The sequence below is a fragment of the Vulpes vulpes genome, chromosome 6, assembly GCF_048418805.1.
Source record: "Vulpes vulpes isolate BD-2025 chromosome 6, VulVul3, whole genome shotgun sequence".
In the NCBI taxonomy this organism is placed as follows: Eukaryota; Metazoa; Chordata; class Mammalia; order Carnivora; family Canidae; genus Vulpes; species Vulpes vulpes.
Window position 1 is genome coordinate 56,580,025 of NC_132785.1, and position 20,343 is coordinate 56,600,367.

General features: G+C 39.6%; 1 protein-coding gene across 2 annotated transcripts in view; it reads right to left on the reverse strand.

Moving 5' to 3' along the window:
* The window catches only part of NALF1 (NALCN channel auxiliary factor 1), a 621,288-nt gene extending 609,738 nt beyond the window's left edge, over positions 1-11,550 (reverse strand). For both annotated transcript variants that reach the window (XM_026008874.2, XM_026008875.2), the window contains exon 1: positions 8,664-11,550. In XM_026008874.2, the coding sequence (XP_025864659.1) occupies positions 8,664-9,563 (900 nt within the window). In that variant the 5' untranslated portion in view covers positions 9,564-11,550. The remainder of the gene's footprint in view (positions 1-8,663) is intronic.
* Positions 11,551-20,343: the final 8,793 nt, after the last annotated feature.

The window sequence follows — 20,343 nt, forward strand, 5'->3', positions numbered from 1 at the left end:
TTCAACATAAAATATTTCTTTAAATTCACATCTCCCTTGGGTAGCCTGGGCGGCTCTGCAGTTTAGCACCACCTTCTGCCCAGGGCATGATCCTGGAGACCCAGGATCAAGTCCCACATCAGGCTCCCTGCATGGAGCCTGCCTCTCCCTCTGCCTGTGTCTCTCCGTCTCTCTGTCTCCTCTCTGTTTCTTCATGAATAAATAAATAAAATCATTTTATAAATAAATAAATAAATAAATTCACATCTCTCCACCTGTTCCTTTCTCTTTCTCTTTTCTCTCCTAAGGAAGAGTCATTAAGACTAGTCTTTATCTCAGCTCCAACTCATTCCTTAATCCATCACAATTTGACATCTCTCCCTGACAATCTATTGAAACTACTCTTGTAAGGTCGACAACAACTAATGGCCAAATCCAGTGACCTACGCCTAGGCTTCATCCCGCATGTCCTTTCTGCAAGATAAGACACTCCTGACTGATTCTGCATCTTTCTTAAACTCCTTCCCTTTACCCTTCAGATTATCACATTCCCATGATTCATTCTCCCTTCCCTCTGCCTATTCTTCTCCCTCTCCTTCTCTCTTGTATATTCATCTCCCACTCCCATTCTCATTCTCCCTCATATCTTCACTCTCATTCCTTGTGCTTCTCGGTCTCCTTTCCTGGTCCCTTTTCTGCCCAAAACTTTAGATGTTGTTCTTCTTTAGGATTCACCTTTAACCTTCTTTCTATATAATTTGTTTTTGTTAGGTCATCTAATCTCTGTCCACAGCTTCCCACATCAAACCTCCATGTGGAGAGTGAGCTTCACAACCAAACTTCCTCAACCAACTCACATGGCATGCTATCTGCTGGATATCTTCTGCTATCATTATCTACAAAAATGAACTCCTTGTTTCTTTCAATGATGTCAATCCCAACTTGTTCTTTCCTCTGTATTTCTTTCAATGGTATCAACATCTGTAATCTCACCCTTTATAAATCTTGAATCATATCCTTCCTCTACAGTTGGTAAGATTGGACTGAGAAAAGTCTCTGGAATTGGCCTTTCTTCTCCACTTCCATGGCCCCTGTCGTCATTTAGAATTTTCTGCCCAACATGGTAGCCACTAGATCCTGGGCTATTTAAATTTAGGATAATTAAATTTAAATAAAATTTAAAATTCAGATCTTCATTCATCCTAGCCACATTTCAGCTGCTCAGTAGCACGCATAGCTTGGGGCTACCATATTGGACAGGGTGGAGAATAAAAAACATTTCCTTTATCATAGAAAGTTCTGTTGGAGAGTACTGATTTGGAGCCATCCTATTACCCCTACAGAAGACAGCATATTCTGAATCGGTCTCTCTGGCATTACTTCACCCTCTCCCAACCTATTGTCACATTGCTGCCAGAGCTAATTTTTGAAAAAAAAAAAAAAAAGCTTCCCAAATGAATCCCATTTGATTAAAATTCCTCTCTGATATTTCTTCACACAGAAAATAAAATTCCTAGGCCTTAGCAGGGGATATACAGTCCTTCACAATGGAGCACAGACACCTCCCCAGAGCTATCTCCCACAGCAAGATCTTTAACAGTCGTTAAATTATGTGAAAGTATGTGCGGGCTAATCATACTAATCTTCCCATTCTTTGGTATGTTGATAAAGCTCATACTAAAAGAAAAAGAGAAAATGCATTAAAGTAACAAAGTGAACATGATCTTTTTTTTTTTTTTTTTTGTGAACTTGATCTTTAACACTCTGCTCAGCTGTTTGACCTTGGAATAGTTAACTTTCTGTCCTCGCTTTACTCATCGATAAAATCTGTGATAATATTACCTCATATAGAAATGATGTAAAGATTAAACGAATTAGACAAGTTTCTGACTTCTAATAAGCTCTAAAGGTTATTAAACTGCTACTGCTGAAGCTTGTTCCAAGCACTTAAATCTATGAGTGATTCAAATCATTTTCTGTGAGAGCTAATACATTGTCACGATCAACGATTTACATCTTAGTTCAATCTTCTTTTCAAATAAAGTCAGTGATGGTTTAGTAAGAAAGAGACTGATCATTTTTGATGACAGTAGAGATGCAAAGAGTCCTGAACTTTGGGCTTCCCATGAGACACAGGCCTTGGAAATGCCACTTCTAGATGCCAGGAGACTCTGCCAGGTAATAAGAAGAAGGTACACTGAGAGAAAAGTAAGAAAACCAAGGAATCTTTATACACAGTTTTGACTAGAGCCCATTTTCCCTCCTGTGCAGGATGGAGGAGCTGACATACAGAATCCCCATGCATTTCCATAGAACTAATTGTTGCATTCACCTATCACATATTATGTGTGAATATGCTACTGTCACTGCTAAACTCAGTAACAGTGTTTAAACAGATATTAAATTTATATTTTTGCAAGACTTTTTTTTTTTTACCATCTGTGGTAACTTATACATCATTTTGTTTATAAATGATTTAATGTAGAAACCGACTCCTGAGAGGTGATTGGAGGTGGGGGAGGGATCAACTATTACCTTTTAACACTTTCAACAGCCAAGAAGGAAATATTTTCATGTATTCCAATACAGTACATACTATAAATCAGTAACCAATTATTACAATAAAGGCAAATGTTAATCATCTTTTGTTTTCAGTTTTAAGGAAGCAGAGTAAATTTACATTTCATTAAAGAAATTCCATTATTTCATTGTAATATCATCTAATTTTTTCTTAGATTAAAACTTAGATTTAATGTTTCACAGTAACTTATTATCTAAAATGTTATAAAATAAAATATTATTGGTATTATAATCACTTCCAAACAAAATAATAAGATCCTCTTAAAACTAATTCCTAAACTAAGCTTTGTCATAATCTGTGACTACTTAGCTTTTGTACTTTAAAAAAAAAACTGTATGAATTTCATGTAGTTATCATACTAATATAGAAATAAGTTTTAAAAATATGTCTCATCATTACAATTAAAGGAAAGTAAAAAAAAAACAATTAGTGACTTCCTAGGATTAATAAAGTGAACAGATGAAGAATAGGACAAAATCATGCAAAATATTATGAAAAGCAAAAGATTTTCTCTTAAAACCAACCATGTACTTTTTAAAAAGTCTAAATTTTGGCCATTTATATAGACTAAAATTAGAGACAAAAATAAGGCTGGAGCTCCTCTAATCTAATACTTTATCAGTCAGGCTCAGAAAGACGATCATTCAGTTTCTGCAGTCATATTATCAGCCCGTTACCAAACAGAAGTATGATGACTCAGTTCTACCTAAAATAAAGAATAGTCACAGCCAAAGCGCCCTCCTTAAACATTCAAGACTCTGGTCTTCTGAATCCACCTCCTTCTCTCCGCGTTCTCTTTGGTCATATCCCTTAAAACTTTCATCCAGTTGGTTCACTTTTCATCTACTTCCTCATCCTAGTTACTATATATTTGCTCCCTGCCCTCTGGCTATGTTCTGTTGCTTCTACAACTTTTCAAAAATATCTGAGTTCCATTCTCATCAGTTGAGCAAATGAGATTATTATGTATTATAGAAGCACAGGAACTAGAAGGTCCTTGCATTGGAGCTGTCACTGTCAAATAGAACAGTGGTTCTCAACCTTTGCCACACACGAGAGTCACCAGGGAAACTGGAGATCCCAAGCCAATAACACAAGCCAAACCAATGAAATTCCTTAGAATCTCTTTTGGGACTAAGAGTTTCTTCAAAGAGTCGCCCAGGATATGCCAATGTGACCCCATGGACCATTGATCTAGACTAAATGTTTACTGATATTGAAGAAACATCTTGCAGTATAAATCAATATAAAATAAATGACAAAAAATGTTTGGGGCTGAATTAATGTGTTTTTGATATAGAAGATGAGATGAAGATTTAAACAGGCAACTAAGAATTGAAATTAAGCAATAGGTCAGATAATTCAAACCAAAATGTTTTCTTCTTTGAAATAGCTATCTGTATATTTGTTCTTGCATATTCAATCTAGCAAGAAAATATATCTTAATGTATTATGATCTATATATGGGGGAGCCTGAGAGTCAAAGTGTTGTTTGATCTCCTTTCCTTCATATTTTAATTCACCTTGCATATGCAGACATCATCTTCATCTAATTAAAGTGATTAAACGAGTGTAAAACAGCAATTATTGAAACTTTGTGGTTATGCCCTATATAGCTGTCAATTTGACCCAGTTATCAGTTCAAAGTAAAAATATTCATTCTTTAGTCTATAAAACAACATTAAGATAAAATTTGGGTTGTTTCCTTATAAAAATAAAACACACACACAAAAAAAAAAACACAGATCATAAATCAGTAGTTGTATGTGGAGCAAAAATATAATAAAAAATCTGGGTCATAAAAATGATTATGGTAGTGGCTTTGACCTTATAAATGGCCTTATTAATGGTTAAAGTGATCATCTGCATGGTTAGGCTATTTGATTTTACAGATTTGAAAATAATAAAGTGGTTAAATATAAAAGAGTTGTATTTGTAGATGTATTCTACACTTTTGAACAGTGTCATAATACATACAATAGCACTTAACAGCAAAATAATATTTTAGTGGAAAGAATTGTTAAATATTTGATTTTCTTTTTAAAAAACTATTTTTTAAGAATCTATAGTGCATGACACCAAAATAAATAAGAACTTAAGAAATGCCTTTTTTCCAAACTGCACATTATGTAACCTAAATTCCGTTACCAAACTGGTTACTGTTTGTGAGTGGTTCTTGCAAACAATGCAGAAAGCTTCAGGTATCACAACTGTCATATATGCTTAACCCTGGCAGGGTTACCTTTTTGGTCAGTGATTGTTAAATAAAAATAGGCAATAAAATCTGCTTTAATATGAGATTATAGAAATAAAAATATGAGAATGCTTATATTCGTGAGAGTATAAAGATTAGACTAAGTGCTGACAGAACTAAAATACAGAGGATTTAATGATTTATGTTAGAATCTAATCTCAAACCTGTTTTCACTGACCATCTGTATTAAGGTATACTAAGTAAATAAAGTTAGCAGTAACAAAAGTTCACCTGTTCACCCAAGAAACTTATATTTCCTAAGTATCACAAGTTTTTATAATATACATCTTCAAGAACACTTAGGGGCTAAAGAATGGCATATTTAACAGAAGATTTTTATTTAGATAAAAAATTTCAGCAAATTAAAAACATGCATATGTAATTTTGTAACTTAGAATATTGTATTTTTTAATACCACCACCCAACTTGAAGGTTTTTACAGATTTGTTAGGTTCTTCTTAAAGAAGAATATCAAAAACATTATTTTGAACAACACTACAAACTACAGAGAAAAATTACTGTCATAATTTTTGCTACCTGATTTATTTAGTACAGCAGTTTGAATGCTATAATATAAATGATATATGCAATGGGTTTTGTTCTTTATTTTTTTATAAATTACTTCCTAGACAAATGTGTGTATTTCCTTCAAAAAAAATAAACCAGTTATTTTTTAGAATATTAGGAAATATTCTTGGATACCAATTTTTTCTATTATATGCTGCAATACAAACGCTTGCTAATGTAAATGTAAGCTGTATTTTATCTTTAATTACTTTGGACTCAATCAAGACATTATGATTGTATTAGATCAACATTAAGGGTTTGTTTTTGTTTGGTTTTTTTGTTGTTGTTGTTTTGTTTTGTTTTGTTTTGTTTTTTGCATAATGGGCCAAAAAGCTTTTCAAGAAAGTTAAATAAAAATTAAATTTGATCTATTCTAATTTTATACATATACGCCATGTGTCATTTATCTTAATGAAGTGAAGATTATAAAACTATAAGGTAATAATACATGCCCTAAGTTTTAAAACTTAGAAATCACTGCTTTAGTCATTTGATTATATATGGGTATGATAAAGTTAATATATTTCTCCTAGAATATGAATTATAACAATTTGTATAGCTAATATGACTAAATATATTCTACCTTTAGTTCTAAAATATGTTTATAGAGTATCAAAATTGCATCTTTTTCATGAATATATTACCAATGCAAGAAATATAATGCATTTACTTTTAATGTAACCTAGGACTTTGCAGCTACCATAAAACATGGAAGATTTTGCGTAGAATGTATATTTTGACAAGGTCCCTGATGATAATCTTCTTTTAATAAATGTAAGTATGTTTGAAATAACTGTATTTAGAAAGAACTCAGACACATCCTTAAAATGTGTACAAGTAGCATTTTTAGCCATGTAGTATAATTTGTATGTGGATATGTTTGTGACTTTTGGAGAATCATAAAGACATCATACATTAAACTAAGGAACCAAATTCTCAACTTATGAGTTATTAGCCAAAAACACTGACACCTTAAATTTGAAACTGTAATTTTTGAAAACAGTTATTATGGAATAAATGTCAAATTGACAAATCAGCCAAAATCACACAACCAAGAAATGGCTTACAAGACATCATGGGTAATAAATTCTGTGTTATGGCAATGAAAAATTCAAATGTCTGTATTTATTTTTTTTAATGTCTGTATTTAATTTTCTATGTGAGGAAGAAATCTTGCTAAAAAGGATTTAATATTTTTATAATATGCCTTTGTGTGTACAGGTGATGATGATTCTTTTATAAAGAAACACAATACAGAAGTAGCTTATAATATGATAAATTAGTTTAACCTACACTCTACCTTACAGCTATGATAATATAAATATCAAGTTGAGATTTATTTCAGGTCAAGGTGAAAAGAAACATTAATATATATTTAAAATCTGGGCATTTGAACAAAGATATATTAGACATGTTTATTTGAAAATATGGTGCAGTCTATTGGCAATGGAGACTATCTTTTAAATACTGAATCTATACAAATTGGAATTACTAGAAATTTCTATAAAAGTTTGCATTCAGAGAAGCAAGCAAATTCATATTATTACAAGGTGCCATTTTTAAACATAACTATACTGAAGCCCTTGTATCCTTTTTTATTAGTAGTGGAATTAATGTCCTTATCTTTACAATTCTGATGCAACATATCTTGTCAACATAAACAACTATGCAATAAACATTAGTCATTAACTTCTGCCATTAAGAATAACTTTGATCTCCAGGCATGAGTTACTGTGGTATGGTTAAGAAAAATAGGTAGAAAGTTTAAGATCCATTTATCTAGTGAAGTAGCATTCCAAATTAATGTTGTAAACTCAATATTACTATGCGCAAAGAAGATATGTTTCTGGTCTTTTAAAGGATGTTGACAAAGCAAGTTTAGTTTGAGTTTAGCTTAATTGTCAAAAGCACAAGTGATCAAACCAAAGTAAAATACAGCTCTTGAACTATGTTCATTTTAAACAGGTATCTTTTAGCACAGTTCTCTCATCAAAGTATCTCAAACCTTTGATCCATATTGCCCTTCATTACATTTCCCCAATACAAAGTGAGGCAGAAGAGAGACAGTTGTCCTGTTCCTGTGTGGGGGAGTAGTGAAGAGAAAGGAAGAGAATGTGGTGTATTATTTCTTTTGAAAAGCAATACTATTTTATTGTGTTGTTTAAGAAATTACTCTTGGAATGAAACATAAAGGCTTACTGAGTCCCTGTCATCATTTCTTTCCTACTAAAAGGTCACTGCAGTATCTTCATCTTCAACAGATCTCAGGCAAATCTCATTTCAGCACCATGGACAGGAACACTCCTATTAGCACATGCACCCAGGATTACATTGACGTTTCTTGAGAAACTTGGATTCTCTTTTCCTTTGTCAATCAGCAAGGATTATACCCTTTATTGTATTCAGCAGGAAGAGGTTGAATATAATACACATTATTAAAGAGTTCGGTATATTTCATTCACAGCATCTAGCGCTTGCCATTCAGCCTTTCTGAAGAGCATCCTGAAAACTAAAGCTAATTACATAAGATGTCTGATAAATAAGCTAACACTCATCTTCGATCACCAGATACTTCATTAAAACTTTCTACTTGTAGTGAGTCTCCGATCAATTATTACACAAATGTCTAAGAGAACACCAGGAACTTCTGGTGAATAAATATGCTTAGGTAGGCCTCCACACTTTGCAAACAACCAGAACTGCCCCTGTAAAAACAGGTAAAACGCTTTTTCATCTTCCTGCATAAACAACTACAAACACTTTCTATTGTCCTTCTGGTCAACCAATTTAATAATGTCACTATCAGAGAAATCATGTGTACAGGTCCATAAGCCAAACCATACACGCCTGTCGCTGGGTCTGGTTTTATCTGGGGTCATCAGTATGCAGTCCCATGTCTGTCTTCCTAGCAAGCTGCATCCAAATTCCATTTTTTTTTTTTAAAGGGAACAGAGTTTGAACCAATTGCATAGCTGTAAGAGATAGTTAAGCAACAGCTTTATGAGCTCAGAACACCAGGGTCTTCCCTGAGCTTCCAAGGATTCCCAGAAGAAGGCACCAGTCCACAAGCGATCCTCGAGGCATTCCCAACTCAAGCAGCAAGTCAGGCCCTTATAACCACAAAAACAACTGAAGTAACAAAACCAGCGTCAAAAAAAAAAAAAAAAAAAAAAAAATTTTTTTTTTTTTTAAACTCCAGAAGACATCTTGGCCAAAACGCACACAAGACAGCAAGACAGAAAAACGCAAGATGGGAGAGGGGAGAGAATCCACTGTTCCTACCTTACAGTCCTCAGGACACGATTTCACCGAGTACTCCTCCGACTGTAAATATTTATGGAGCACACTCTCAAACTCTTCGTATTTCTCCTGAGCGTGGTGGTCGTAGTCTTGGTAAGCCTCGACGCACTGCCTGCAAGTGGTCATCTCGCCGCCCTCCTTGAGCACCACATCCAGACTACAGTTCAAAGTGTTGGGACTGGACAACCCCGAGAACAACTCCCAAAGTGTGTAGGAATTACAAAACGAAAGGTAAAAATCCGACAAGTTCCAGAGCGGAGTTGGATGCGTCCCCCTCACCTGCTGCTCCTCCCCCGCGGCCGCCACCCCCCGACTCCAGTTCCTGGCGCACACAGCGTCCGCGCTCTCCACCGTGAAGCACTGGCCGGAGGAGGCGCCCTGGGGGTAACAAGTCTCCAGGCGCCACACGGGCTTGGCAGAGTTTCCTAGAAAAAGAGCCTTGCTCCGGTTGTTTTTGCCTCGGTTGCCCTTGCCGCCGCCGCCGTCTCCCGGGGAGGGGGGCAGGGTGGGGGACGAGGAGGCGGAGAGGAGTCTGTGTGCCTGGGCGGCGGGCGAGGACTCCCCCATGCTCGCCAGGAGCGCGGGCCAGGAGGGCTCCTGCTGCCGCTGCCGCCGCTGCTGCTGTCGCTGCTGCTGTCGCTGCTGCTGCTGCTGCTGCTGCTGCTGCTGCTCCTTGTCCCGGGTCCGGGTCAGCTTGGCCTCGGCGCAGAACCACAAGTGATCAGAGAGCAGGACTGTGAAAAACAAGAGAGATGCCAGAGACAGTCGCCATTTCTGAGCCCTCTCTGAATCGATGAACGGTTTCTCGTTCTCCCGGGGTGCTGCCAACCAGATTTTTAAGCCGTCGTCATACTGCCGACACATCCAAGCACCCCTGGTCATATTTTGGGAACGCACAGCCCTGGCCGACTCCACCGTGAGGGCTCCTGTGCCGCTGTCACCACAATATGCATTGACTTAAAGGGTTTAATTTCCTTATCCCCTCCTCCCGGTTCGTGTTCTCTCTCTCTCTCTCTCTCTCTCTCTCTCTCTCTCTCTCTCCCTCTGGTCTCTCTCTTTTTGCCTACATAAATATTACCAGCTTTGGAGGAAGATCTGACTTGCTCCCGACCTAGTCATAAGCCGACCCCATCCTCTGTAGAGTAGAAAACAATAATGGAGAGAGAGAGAGAGAGAGAGAGAGAGAGAGAGGAGGAGGAGAGGCAGCCGGAGGAGGCTGGGGCTGGTGGCCGGTGGTGAGCTGAGTGCAGGAGGTGATGCTGGTGGAGGTGGCGGGGTGGCTGGCGCTGCTCCTCTCACCCAGGCATGGTCACAGCGCGGGTCCCCATGGCCCTGCTGAGCACAGCCCGCTCTCCCCTGCCAGGGGCATGCCGCGTCTCCGCTGCCCACTGACGGCGACCGGAGCGCCTCCCCAGCTCCTCTCCTCCTCCTCCTCCTCCTCTTCCTCCTCCTTCCTTTCCTTCTCCTTGCTCTCTCCTCCGCCTGCTCCTACTTCTCGCTTGCGCTCCCCGAGTCCGGAGCCTGGGCAGCCGCCGCCGGCAGGGCTCTCCCTCCCCCCCACCCCCCACCCCGCGCTCCAGCCGCCGCCGCCGCCGCCGCCGCCGCCGCCGCCGCTGCCGCAGGTCTGCCCGCGGGCGCCGCCGCCGCCGGGCTCCGACTGCTGACGCCGCCTCCCCCGGACCTCGGGGCCGAATCGCCTGGGCTGGGCCTCCCGAGAGCCACAGTCATCTTCAGTCCCCGGCTAAGTTGCCGCCATCTTCGTCCTGGAGAAACACTTTTTTGGGGGGAGCACTGGCTTTTGCGTCATCTCCTCCCGCGCCGAAACCTCTCCATCCTGGCGCAGTGGCACCGGGCTGGGCCCCGGCGCAGCGGGCGAGGACGCACGCGGGCCGCCGCGGAGGGGGCGGCTGTGCCCGCGGGCCCCGCCTGGGCTTCTGCGCGCCCGGCGCCCGCCCCACCTTTCGGTTTTCCTCTTTTCTGTTGCCACTGGTCAAAGTCAGCGTGCGGCCCGCACGGCCGAGGATGCTGGCTAATGCCTACAGCATCTCCGGCTCCCACTCTGCCTCCGGAGAAAGTCCGAGCTGCGGGAGGGCGGTTCGAGGTTTCCAGCGGGGCGAGGGGCTGTGCTGCCTTCTGGCAACTAGGCAATGATGGACTTCGCGGGAAAGGACGGGGGAGGGGGAGTAGACGCGAACTGGCTAGGGAGGTCCCTGCGTGTGCCTAGGGACCCCCAGAGAACTGCAGATCGACAGCTCCCAGTGTGTCCAATTATTTTGTCAAATGATTTCGGCGTTTGGAAGAGAGGGTGTGCGCGCAGTGTGCATCTCCATCTACAGTTGTGGCTGTATGTATTACAGCGACACAGTTCACATCCCAAAGTAATAGGAGATTGGGAGCAACCTCACATTCTTAGGGGAAAACCGTTAAGAAGACCTCGGCCGTGGGGCGGGGGGCAGGGGGGTGTCACAGCCTTGCTCTCTGCTCCGGGCTCGACGTCTTGACCGCGGAGTATTCTTCCTCCCATCTGGAGCATCCCAACCTCCCGTGACCCCCACTCCGACGGCCTGCACCCCAGCCCCCACTGAGTGGGGCTGTGCTGCCGCTAGGACTTCCGCAGAGCGGGCTACCGGGGTGCCCAGGAGGCAGCCGCTGCAGTCCGAGCCTCTGGTGCCCCTTAGCGTCGGCTCTCGGAGTTCCGAGAACGGAAAGCAGCAGACGCGCTGGGGAAATCGGGGGTCCCCTCGATCTCCTCGCGCAGAGCGATGCTGTGGGCAAAGGTCTCGTTTTACCCGAGGACCCTGCCCGCTGCCCCCCTCACTCCCACCCGAGCTGCGGGAGCAGGAGGCTGCGCCGAAGCCAGCTCCCCGGTGCGCGCACCCCGAGCACAGCGCTGTCGGGCTCTCTCTAGCTGTCGCTTTGGGCAGCGGTTTGCTCCACCCCGGCCACTCACTCTGTCAGTCTCCCTCCTCTGCTTTCTAATGACCCAAATACTCTGTCCGGTGCACATTCACGTGGGCAATACTAGGGTGCCATTGTTCTAAGTAAATATCCTAGGGAACCAAAAGGATGGATCATCATCATGCGTCTTCACTTTCCTTCCAGAGGCGCTGTGAGCGTTGAGACACGAGAACAGGGTAGGGTATCTCTTAAAATGGCAAGGCGAAAAACATAATGGGCAGGATTATAGACATAAAGGGCAGCCAGCCCTTCCCGCAGCATCATAAGGTATATACTAAATTTTACTCATATAAATACTAAGTTCCTAAAAACTGTATGCAGTGACCATCAAAGCTTGGTGAAGTTTGAAGGCTGGTTGATCCTTAGGTGTCATGTAATGTCTTTAAAAGACCATTCGTGTGAGTATATCATTCTGGCACTTGGATCTCAACATGCTAATTTTTTTAACTACATATAAGATCTAGAAACTGATATATGTCCTATGGCAAGTTTATCCTTACCTCAGAAGATCTTTTAATACGCAAAAATTGAAGTTCTGTTGAACATTAAACGTGAAATAAAACTTCTTTTTTTTTTTTTTTTCCTGAGCTCTGTATCTGAACCCAGCTTAAGCTGAGGGGATAGTCTTTTAATTCTTCTCTTTCAATAGTTTAAATATCTTGACATTGAATAAAATATTCTTTTGTCAACCAGTTATGTAGATAAGGATATCCTTTGGAAAAAATCCTTTAAAATTTTAGAGAGCATTCTTCTACCCTCTTATCATGATTACTCTTTTCTTAAATGTAAAGCTTCAACCCTTTTAAGCCCAATCAGATTTAAGTACAACATAAAGTCTGCTTTTGGACATGAGTTTAGGGTCTGGCATTTTCTACTGTATAAATAATATATGTGGAGATAATATCAGAGGTCTGCATTTCTGTTATTCAATAAAAGATTTTGCAGAACATGAAAGTGAACATATCTAAATCCTGAGATGATTCCCTCTCCTTTTTGTTTTGAACCAGTTGGCCCTTTGTGACAAAATACAGATGAAATGCAATCTGAGGCCTTTCTTTTTTTTTTTTTTTTTTTTATTTATGATAGTCACAGAGAGAGAGAGAGAGGCAGAGACACAGGCGGAGGGAGATGCAGGCTCCATGCACCGGGAGCCCGATGTGGGATTCGATCCCGGGTCTCCAGGATCGCGCCCTGGGCCAAAGGCAGGCGCCAAACCGCTGCGCCACCCAGGGATCCCAGGCCTTTCTTTTTGTAGACTCCAAGTGAGGAGTTTTTAAAAATTGTAGATAATGTTAAAAGGAATTTTTCTTGATTATCTCTGTTATCTATCTTTATCTCTAGCTCTACATTTAGCAATTTAAAACCTGGGTGGCAGGATTTAATTTCATTGCTGCCTCATATCTACCCTTTCATTTTTCTTCACTTTGTTTCTTCCTAATTTGACCGGTTTATATTTCTCTTGATCTCTCCTGTACAAGATAGAAAGCTCAGAAAATGCTTAGCTAGGGAAGCGCACAGGGTCCCTGAGCTAAAAAGCTCACACAGAAAGCTCACAGACAGACCAGACCGAGTTTCAAAACACAAATAGGATCTGAGGGCAACTGGCTTTTTCACATAAAAATGGAAAAATCTATCAGAGCCTTTCTGCTACCCTACAAAAAAAGGTGAGCAAAGTGGCTGTTGTAAGGGATCCAAGGCTGAAATTCCTAAACAGACAGCAACTCCCCAGCTGTGCAGCACCCCACCACTGCCCAACCCAGTGTCCTGCACACCCCATGTGCCTCCAATCCTGGCACTTTCAACTCAGGTCACACATACTCTTATTCACAGTGATTAAAAGCATGTTGGTTGACTATGAAAAGACCTTCTTAAGTTCCTCTTCCAAGAAAAAAAGGGCAAAAGTTGTGCTAAAATGAACTATCCTATTTATTCTTAAAATACATATTTTGTCTTTCTTCTCCCAAGTCCAGTAGGCTATAATTTTGTACTAACTTCCTTTCCCAACCCAACCACTCCATATTTATTTTCAGCTTCAAATTTCATGTATAAGCCTGGAGCTGGGCTCTGGTGAGTGCTCCTGTTATTGACAGACAGACTCATAACAACTCCTAAGGGAGGTATTTTAAAGCTAAGGACCAACACAGCTACTGAGATCAAACTATTTACAATTATTCCACACAGTGTGCCTCAGCCTCATTTCTACGGACATTTAGGGCAAAAATTCTTTGTTGGGGAGGGGGGGAACCTGTCCTATATTTTGTACAAGGTTCACCAGGCTCCATGGCCTCTACTCATGAAACACCAGTAGCACACCCATCTCTCCCCAGTTCTGGCAACTAAAAATGTCTGCAAGCATTGCCAAATGCTTGGGAGCAAAATCGCCCCTATCGAGAACCACTGCTCTAGAAACACACCAAAGTCATAGTTACTTAATTCATATCTATATGGGTGAAGCTCTGGCATCAGAGATAAAGCTGTAACTTTTACTTTATATTTAAGGAATTTATAATCTCAAAACTCCTCACCTAGAACCATCACCTCATCATACATCTCATTACAGAATTTTTTCAAGAGACTAGAAAACTCTCTAGAAACTCCCTTAACCTCGCTGCTCAATACAAAGTTAAGGGGTAATTGACAATTATCACTTAAATCTGATTAGTGTCAGAATTTCTCTTCATAATTCAGATGAAAATATTGTTTGTTAATCATATTATTTATTAATCAGGCAACTGTCTGTTCTTTATATGTGGATTCTCAGCCACAATATATCATAAACTAAATATATGTGTATTCATAGATATAGTTATTATTGTGCAGCTACTGTGTGCACATTATAAATAATTACAACAAACAACCAATTTTAGAGGTCATAAGTAATTCCAACACTCATATACAGTCATTATTTCTATTTTGTAGTATCTAACATTTACTTTATATTATAAATCCCATTTTAGGATATTTACTAAACCAGATTTTTGAAGAATGAAGTAGGAAGCATCATAGCATACATATCCACATTTATTAGATAATAACACAAATTTCCCTTCAGTATTGCATTGTTCATTTTAATCAGAGACACACAAATTCTAATGGTCTCAGAATATTAGCCTCACTCTCTTTTCTCTAAGTGTGTGATTGAATCAGAAAGAGGACTAAGAATGAGAAAATTCTAAAAATGTACAATATATAAAATTAAAGGACCATTACTCTCAAACAAGGGGAAGAAGCAAAACCAGGCACTGTTGTTTTTAGCTTGTTGTTATTCATATCTAGTCAAATTATGTCTCACAAAATATTTCAATGATGCTTAGTAAAAGTCTGATATATTGCATTAAAATAACAGAGGCTATGAAGCCTGCTCTTTTATCTGATTTTTTTTTTTATAATTCAGACAGTAATACTCTCTTTCTACAACAGATTATAGTCAATTCTTTGTAAGAACAAACAATTCTTTGTAATCTCGACCTTGCCTTCTTGTAATAGTTCCCACGAATTAAGATGCTTTAAAATAAGACAGCTTCAAGGGTGTATGCCCTCTGAAAGTAAAACATTCACAACCAATCCCACCTCTGTTTGCTGTACGTTGGTTCTCTGTGGGGGAACAAAGAGGATAGACCCTGTCTGACCCCATGAAGCTTAGTCAGGGAGTAGAGAAAATGACTAGTCCAGCAACCATAATACAATGGGGAACGCTCAAGGATTACCAACTAGGCAGACTTCACAGGAGGGGTGAACTCCAATCTGATTTCGAGAAGGATCAGGATAGGAAAGTATCAAGGGGGTTAAATGACATTAGGAAGGATACTTGAAGAAGATCCCCAATGTTCAAGAACTCTGGTGCTCGAAGGAGCGCAGGGGAGAATTTATGGGTGAGTGGGCTCTGCTAGAGTATGGAAGTATGTGGGGAAGTGGAAAGGAAGATATTAGAGAGAAGGGATGGAGCTCCATCATGAATGACACTGTACAATAAGCAAAGGAAATTGGCCTTTCTGAATGTGGTTGGAACTCATTGAGGAAAAGTAGATAATGATTTGAAAGTTTGCTATCATTAACATCACTGTTCACTAAAATCAAAATGAGAAATATGTTCGGAGAAGGTGTTAACCAGATTAGTAAATGTTGGTTCTTGTTACTTATCAGCCCAAATGTAGCACAGTAAAAAGGAAGAGCAAATAGCTTGGCTGGAATGTAGGCTTCATTTATCAGAAAAAGCAGGCTGTGGAGTCTAGAAACTCCTACGTGGGTTTCACCTAAGAGTGTGACTAATGGCACAGAGTAGTTTAATAGCACAGGCACATTTCAGAAGGTTGCTGAATAGTACACAGTTGCAAATACATTATATTGAGGGATCTGGCAACAGGATGTGCCTTTTACAAAAGAGCACTGCAGAAATGATCTACATATATATCACAGCTCCTTTTGCTCTGTTTAGAGTATCATCTATGCTTCTGTCTTTCGAAGAGTTCAGAGTTGTTACAATATTTGATTAGACTTATTTTCATGGAAATTTGTATTTTATTCCTATTTAAATGGCTAGATTTGTTATGCATTGGAAGGGAGACAGTTTTCTTACTCTGTTTTTATATTATAAAACATATAAAATAATACATTTGTCATCTTCTCAAACATTTGCCCCAATTCCTTAGAGTTAACATCTGCCAAATAATTTTATCATAGAGAGTAAAATCTAACATCTTCTTTTCTAGTGAGAACCACTACTTGAATATTCCCACTCCAAAAACCAAATATATAACAACCCTGAGATGCTTTCTCTTTTCATTTTGAATGTCTTCTGGATGCGCAGAAATAGGCTCATCCTCTTTGATTTTATTATACATTATTTATGTTCCACATATAAGTGAAAATAAATTACATCCTTAAATACCTATTGATCTAGAAAGGAATGTTGTGCTTTTGGAATTCATAGATAATGTGCAAATTCTTGACCAGCATATCTTTTTTTTTTAAAGCAAATTAAACTTAAACAACTAATAAAGAGTAGCCTGTTCATTTATAAAGAAAATATGATTAAACCTTAAACTTTTAGGCCAACTATAATTTACTAATACAACCTCTCTTTAAAGAAAAAGGCCGGTTCTGGTACCATCAGGTGTCTGAGGACTCTGGTTAATTAGCAACAATGGTAAATGTGCCAGAATCTTTTGATAACCTCAGATGACCTTGACTCGATTAGGTTGATTGCACAAAACTAGGACTTGCTCTCCATGTGTACACTTCAATGGGCTGCAGCTCAGTGGTTTCCAAATGCTAGTGGGCACAGCATCAAGTGAAGCCTTAGCAAACTTGGGCCCCTCCCCAGAGACCTGCTTCAGTAGCACCAGGATGAGGTCCAGGGAAACTGCATTTTTAAAAGGGTCCCTCTTGGTAACTTGGTACAGCCAATGAACTTTTCAGTCCAAGGTAAAGACCCCGTGAGATAGAGTGGCCAGTATTGGTCAAATTAGAATGCATACTCTAAACCAATATCAATATCCATCTGTTGGAGAATGTAGTGTTAAATAATATTATCTGTGATTAAGAATTAGCACATATAGAGTTACAGGCTTGCATGAGCACTTTCCATAGAATGCAAATACAGTACCTCACACTTAACATTAAAAATCTATATCATCATCATCATAGAAATTAAGCTTTTCCCAAATTCTATGCTGAGTATGTGTGTAATAAACACACACACACAGCTTTGCAAGTAAAAAAGTAACAAAGATAAAACATTTCAAGATTCACAGAGCAAGGTCCACACGGAGAAATAAACAGAAGTTACTGAGGAATATAAGATATTTGAACAGTAGGAAAAATCTGCCAGTGTCTAAATAGGAAGATGATCATTATAAAGATGGAAACTCTCTCCAAGTTAATTTACATATACCTTAAAACAAAGTAACATTATTTTTCCTGAAAGAAATCATCCCTCATAAAAGTAAAAGAAGGGGGATCCCTGGGTGGCTCAGCGGTTTAGCGCCTGTCTTTGGCCCAGGGCACAATCCTGAGGCCCCGGGATTGAGTCCCACATCGGGCTCCCAACATGGAGCCTGTCTCTCCCTCTGCCTGTGCCTCTGCCTCTCTCTCTCTATGCCTATCATAAATAAATAAAATATTTTTTAAAAAGTAAAAGAAAGAGCTACTTTATATCTGAATCCTTACAAAATCTCATATTATGGGGGACTCTCTTTTATTTCATACTTCTTTTTGGGAAGATACATTTCCCTAAAATAATATCCAGTAATGTTGGTTTTAGATGCTTATAAGATTACCCAATGAAGCTGTTAATGAAACAAAGGACATTTTTTTAAGGAAGGTAAATTTAATGATTATTTCTGGGGTAATGATTCCACAATAGCAAGTATGAGATGTCATTCTAAGTAATGATTTTTAAGATCATGGTAGAGAACAATATGATAAATGTTCATGTGGCAGCAGTTAAGAATACATTTTCAGGGATTTTTTTTTTTCTTTTAAAAGAAAAGAACAGTCTCACCATTACACAAATGGATTCTCTGGTTGGTACAAGATTTCCCAGTGACATTCCATAGAACCACCCAAGAGCTGCTTGACCATACCAGAGCTTGTTGTTCATAATCCATTTAACCAGTATATATTACGAGTCGTATCCTATTTACTTTTCTAGGAATATAAATGTGAACATGTCCTCAAGATGTCATAAATATAACTTATTGATTACTTTCCTTTTGGGTGTTTCCACAATAATGTACACAACAGTGACTCTTAACCATGTGGGAGGTGAAGGATCTCTTTGATACTCTAAGCTCTGCAGAGTCTCCCCAAAAGAGATTCTATATCCTCATGCACTAATAATCTGCCTGCAATTTTGCAGGGTTCGTATACCTCCTAAAATTCTATCATGAGTCATTCACATCAAGTGGGCAATATCTGTTGAAGACCCTCCCATCTTGATATGTACCTGTAAGCATTGCCTGTGTTTGCTTATACAATCGCACCTTCTAAAAACAAAACAACACAACAAAACCACTTTGTTGTAAGCTGCTCATGGACAGAATGTCTTTTTGCATTTACTGCAGCCCATAGAGTAGCAGCGCATACCAGTATTTTTTGAGTAAAAGTAGCTATGTGGAAAGAGTAATTCAACAGGATCTCACATATCTTCTCCTCTAAAACATGCTGCATGAAAGATGCTTATGCCTATGTGATACAACTGTACCAGAGACAGTGAGCCACATGCAGCATCAGTTAAGATTCCTTCTATAGAAAGTGATAGGGAAAAAAAAATTCCTAAACAGGCCCAAATAGAAATCACTTTATTGGCTCATGTAACTGAATAGTCCAGGGGTAAACCCTTTCTCAGGCATAGCTGTATTTTTGGGGTGAAAACTGACTTCTTTGCCAGTTTTATGGTCTAACACTCTGCTCTGACTTCTAATTTGTTGGCTCTTCTCACATGCATGGGGAAGGAGTGTGTCAGCATCTACCATCTCATTGCTTCAAAGTTCAAGACCATCAGGAATGACTGATCTTCTTCCAGTAGCTTCCACAAAAAGTCCTGACATTCCCTGTGATTGAAGAGGCTAAAGTGGTGTGATCATTCTTGATCCAATCACTGTGGCCTCACATGATCCACATCTAGAGCTGGGTGAGCTTCCACCCCAGCCATACACACTGAAGGGAAGAGTGGTTGACCTATAAGTGAACATCCAAGGCTGTTATCAGGACTAGGGTGAGTAGATGCACAAAACTCCAGGAAGGCCAAAAAGCCTGTAGTTTTGTTCCCTAACATCCACATACTCTTCTTCTCATCTATACTCCTTCAAAATACACAAATATACATAAGTTCCTCTTTCCCTTCTCCAAAAAGAGACAGCCTCCATCACTGAGGTCTGTTTTATTTGCATGTCATAAAAAGTCTACTTAGAACAAAAAGGAATATATTGGTTTGTATTACCAAAATGACCAGGGACAGAGCTGACTTCATACACATCTGTAGTCAGTCAACCATTATCAGTAAACCCAGACTCTGTTTTCTGGGCTCATCATTCCTTAGGGTCCACATTGTAACCTCTAGCTGCCCCACAGCTAAATAAAGTCCCTTTAAATTTCAAGTTTGAGATGTCTTGCTCCTGCTCATTGTGTCTTAGTCCTTGGCTCATTTTTGAGCCAATCACTGTGGTCAAGAGGATGGAATGTGTTGAAGGACTTACTACGAACCATGTGCCATATTCAGTGACTTATGGGGTGAAGTTCATTTTCAGAAATCATGTGGATCCCCCAAATAAAGTCAGAGTACATTGATGGAGAGAAAAAGTGGATACTGAGCAGAAAAAAATTATTCAAATAATATAACCTACACTCCCATCTACTTCTAATATCTGACTCTAAGCCCTGGATCTCTGACTGATATGCCATAATCTCAGGTACAGATGTGGTTTCTCAAGACCTGACAACTGCAGATGTATCAATAAATATGCCTGACCACTCACATGTAAGCAGTATTCTTGCTCACTCTCAAATATGCCCAATCAGTATGGTGGGAAGTGAACTATTTCTTGTAGTAAATGAAGATATATTTCCACTTCCATTTTTGGAAAACAAGTTCATTACAGGTAGTAAGGCTGAATATCTGTGTGGAGGCTATGATGAACGACAGTAAGTCCAACAGTCTATGTTTTTCTTTGGGAATATGTTGATTTAAAGCAAGAGTGGAGAG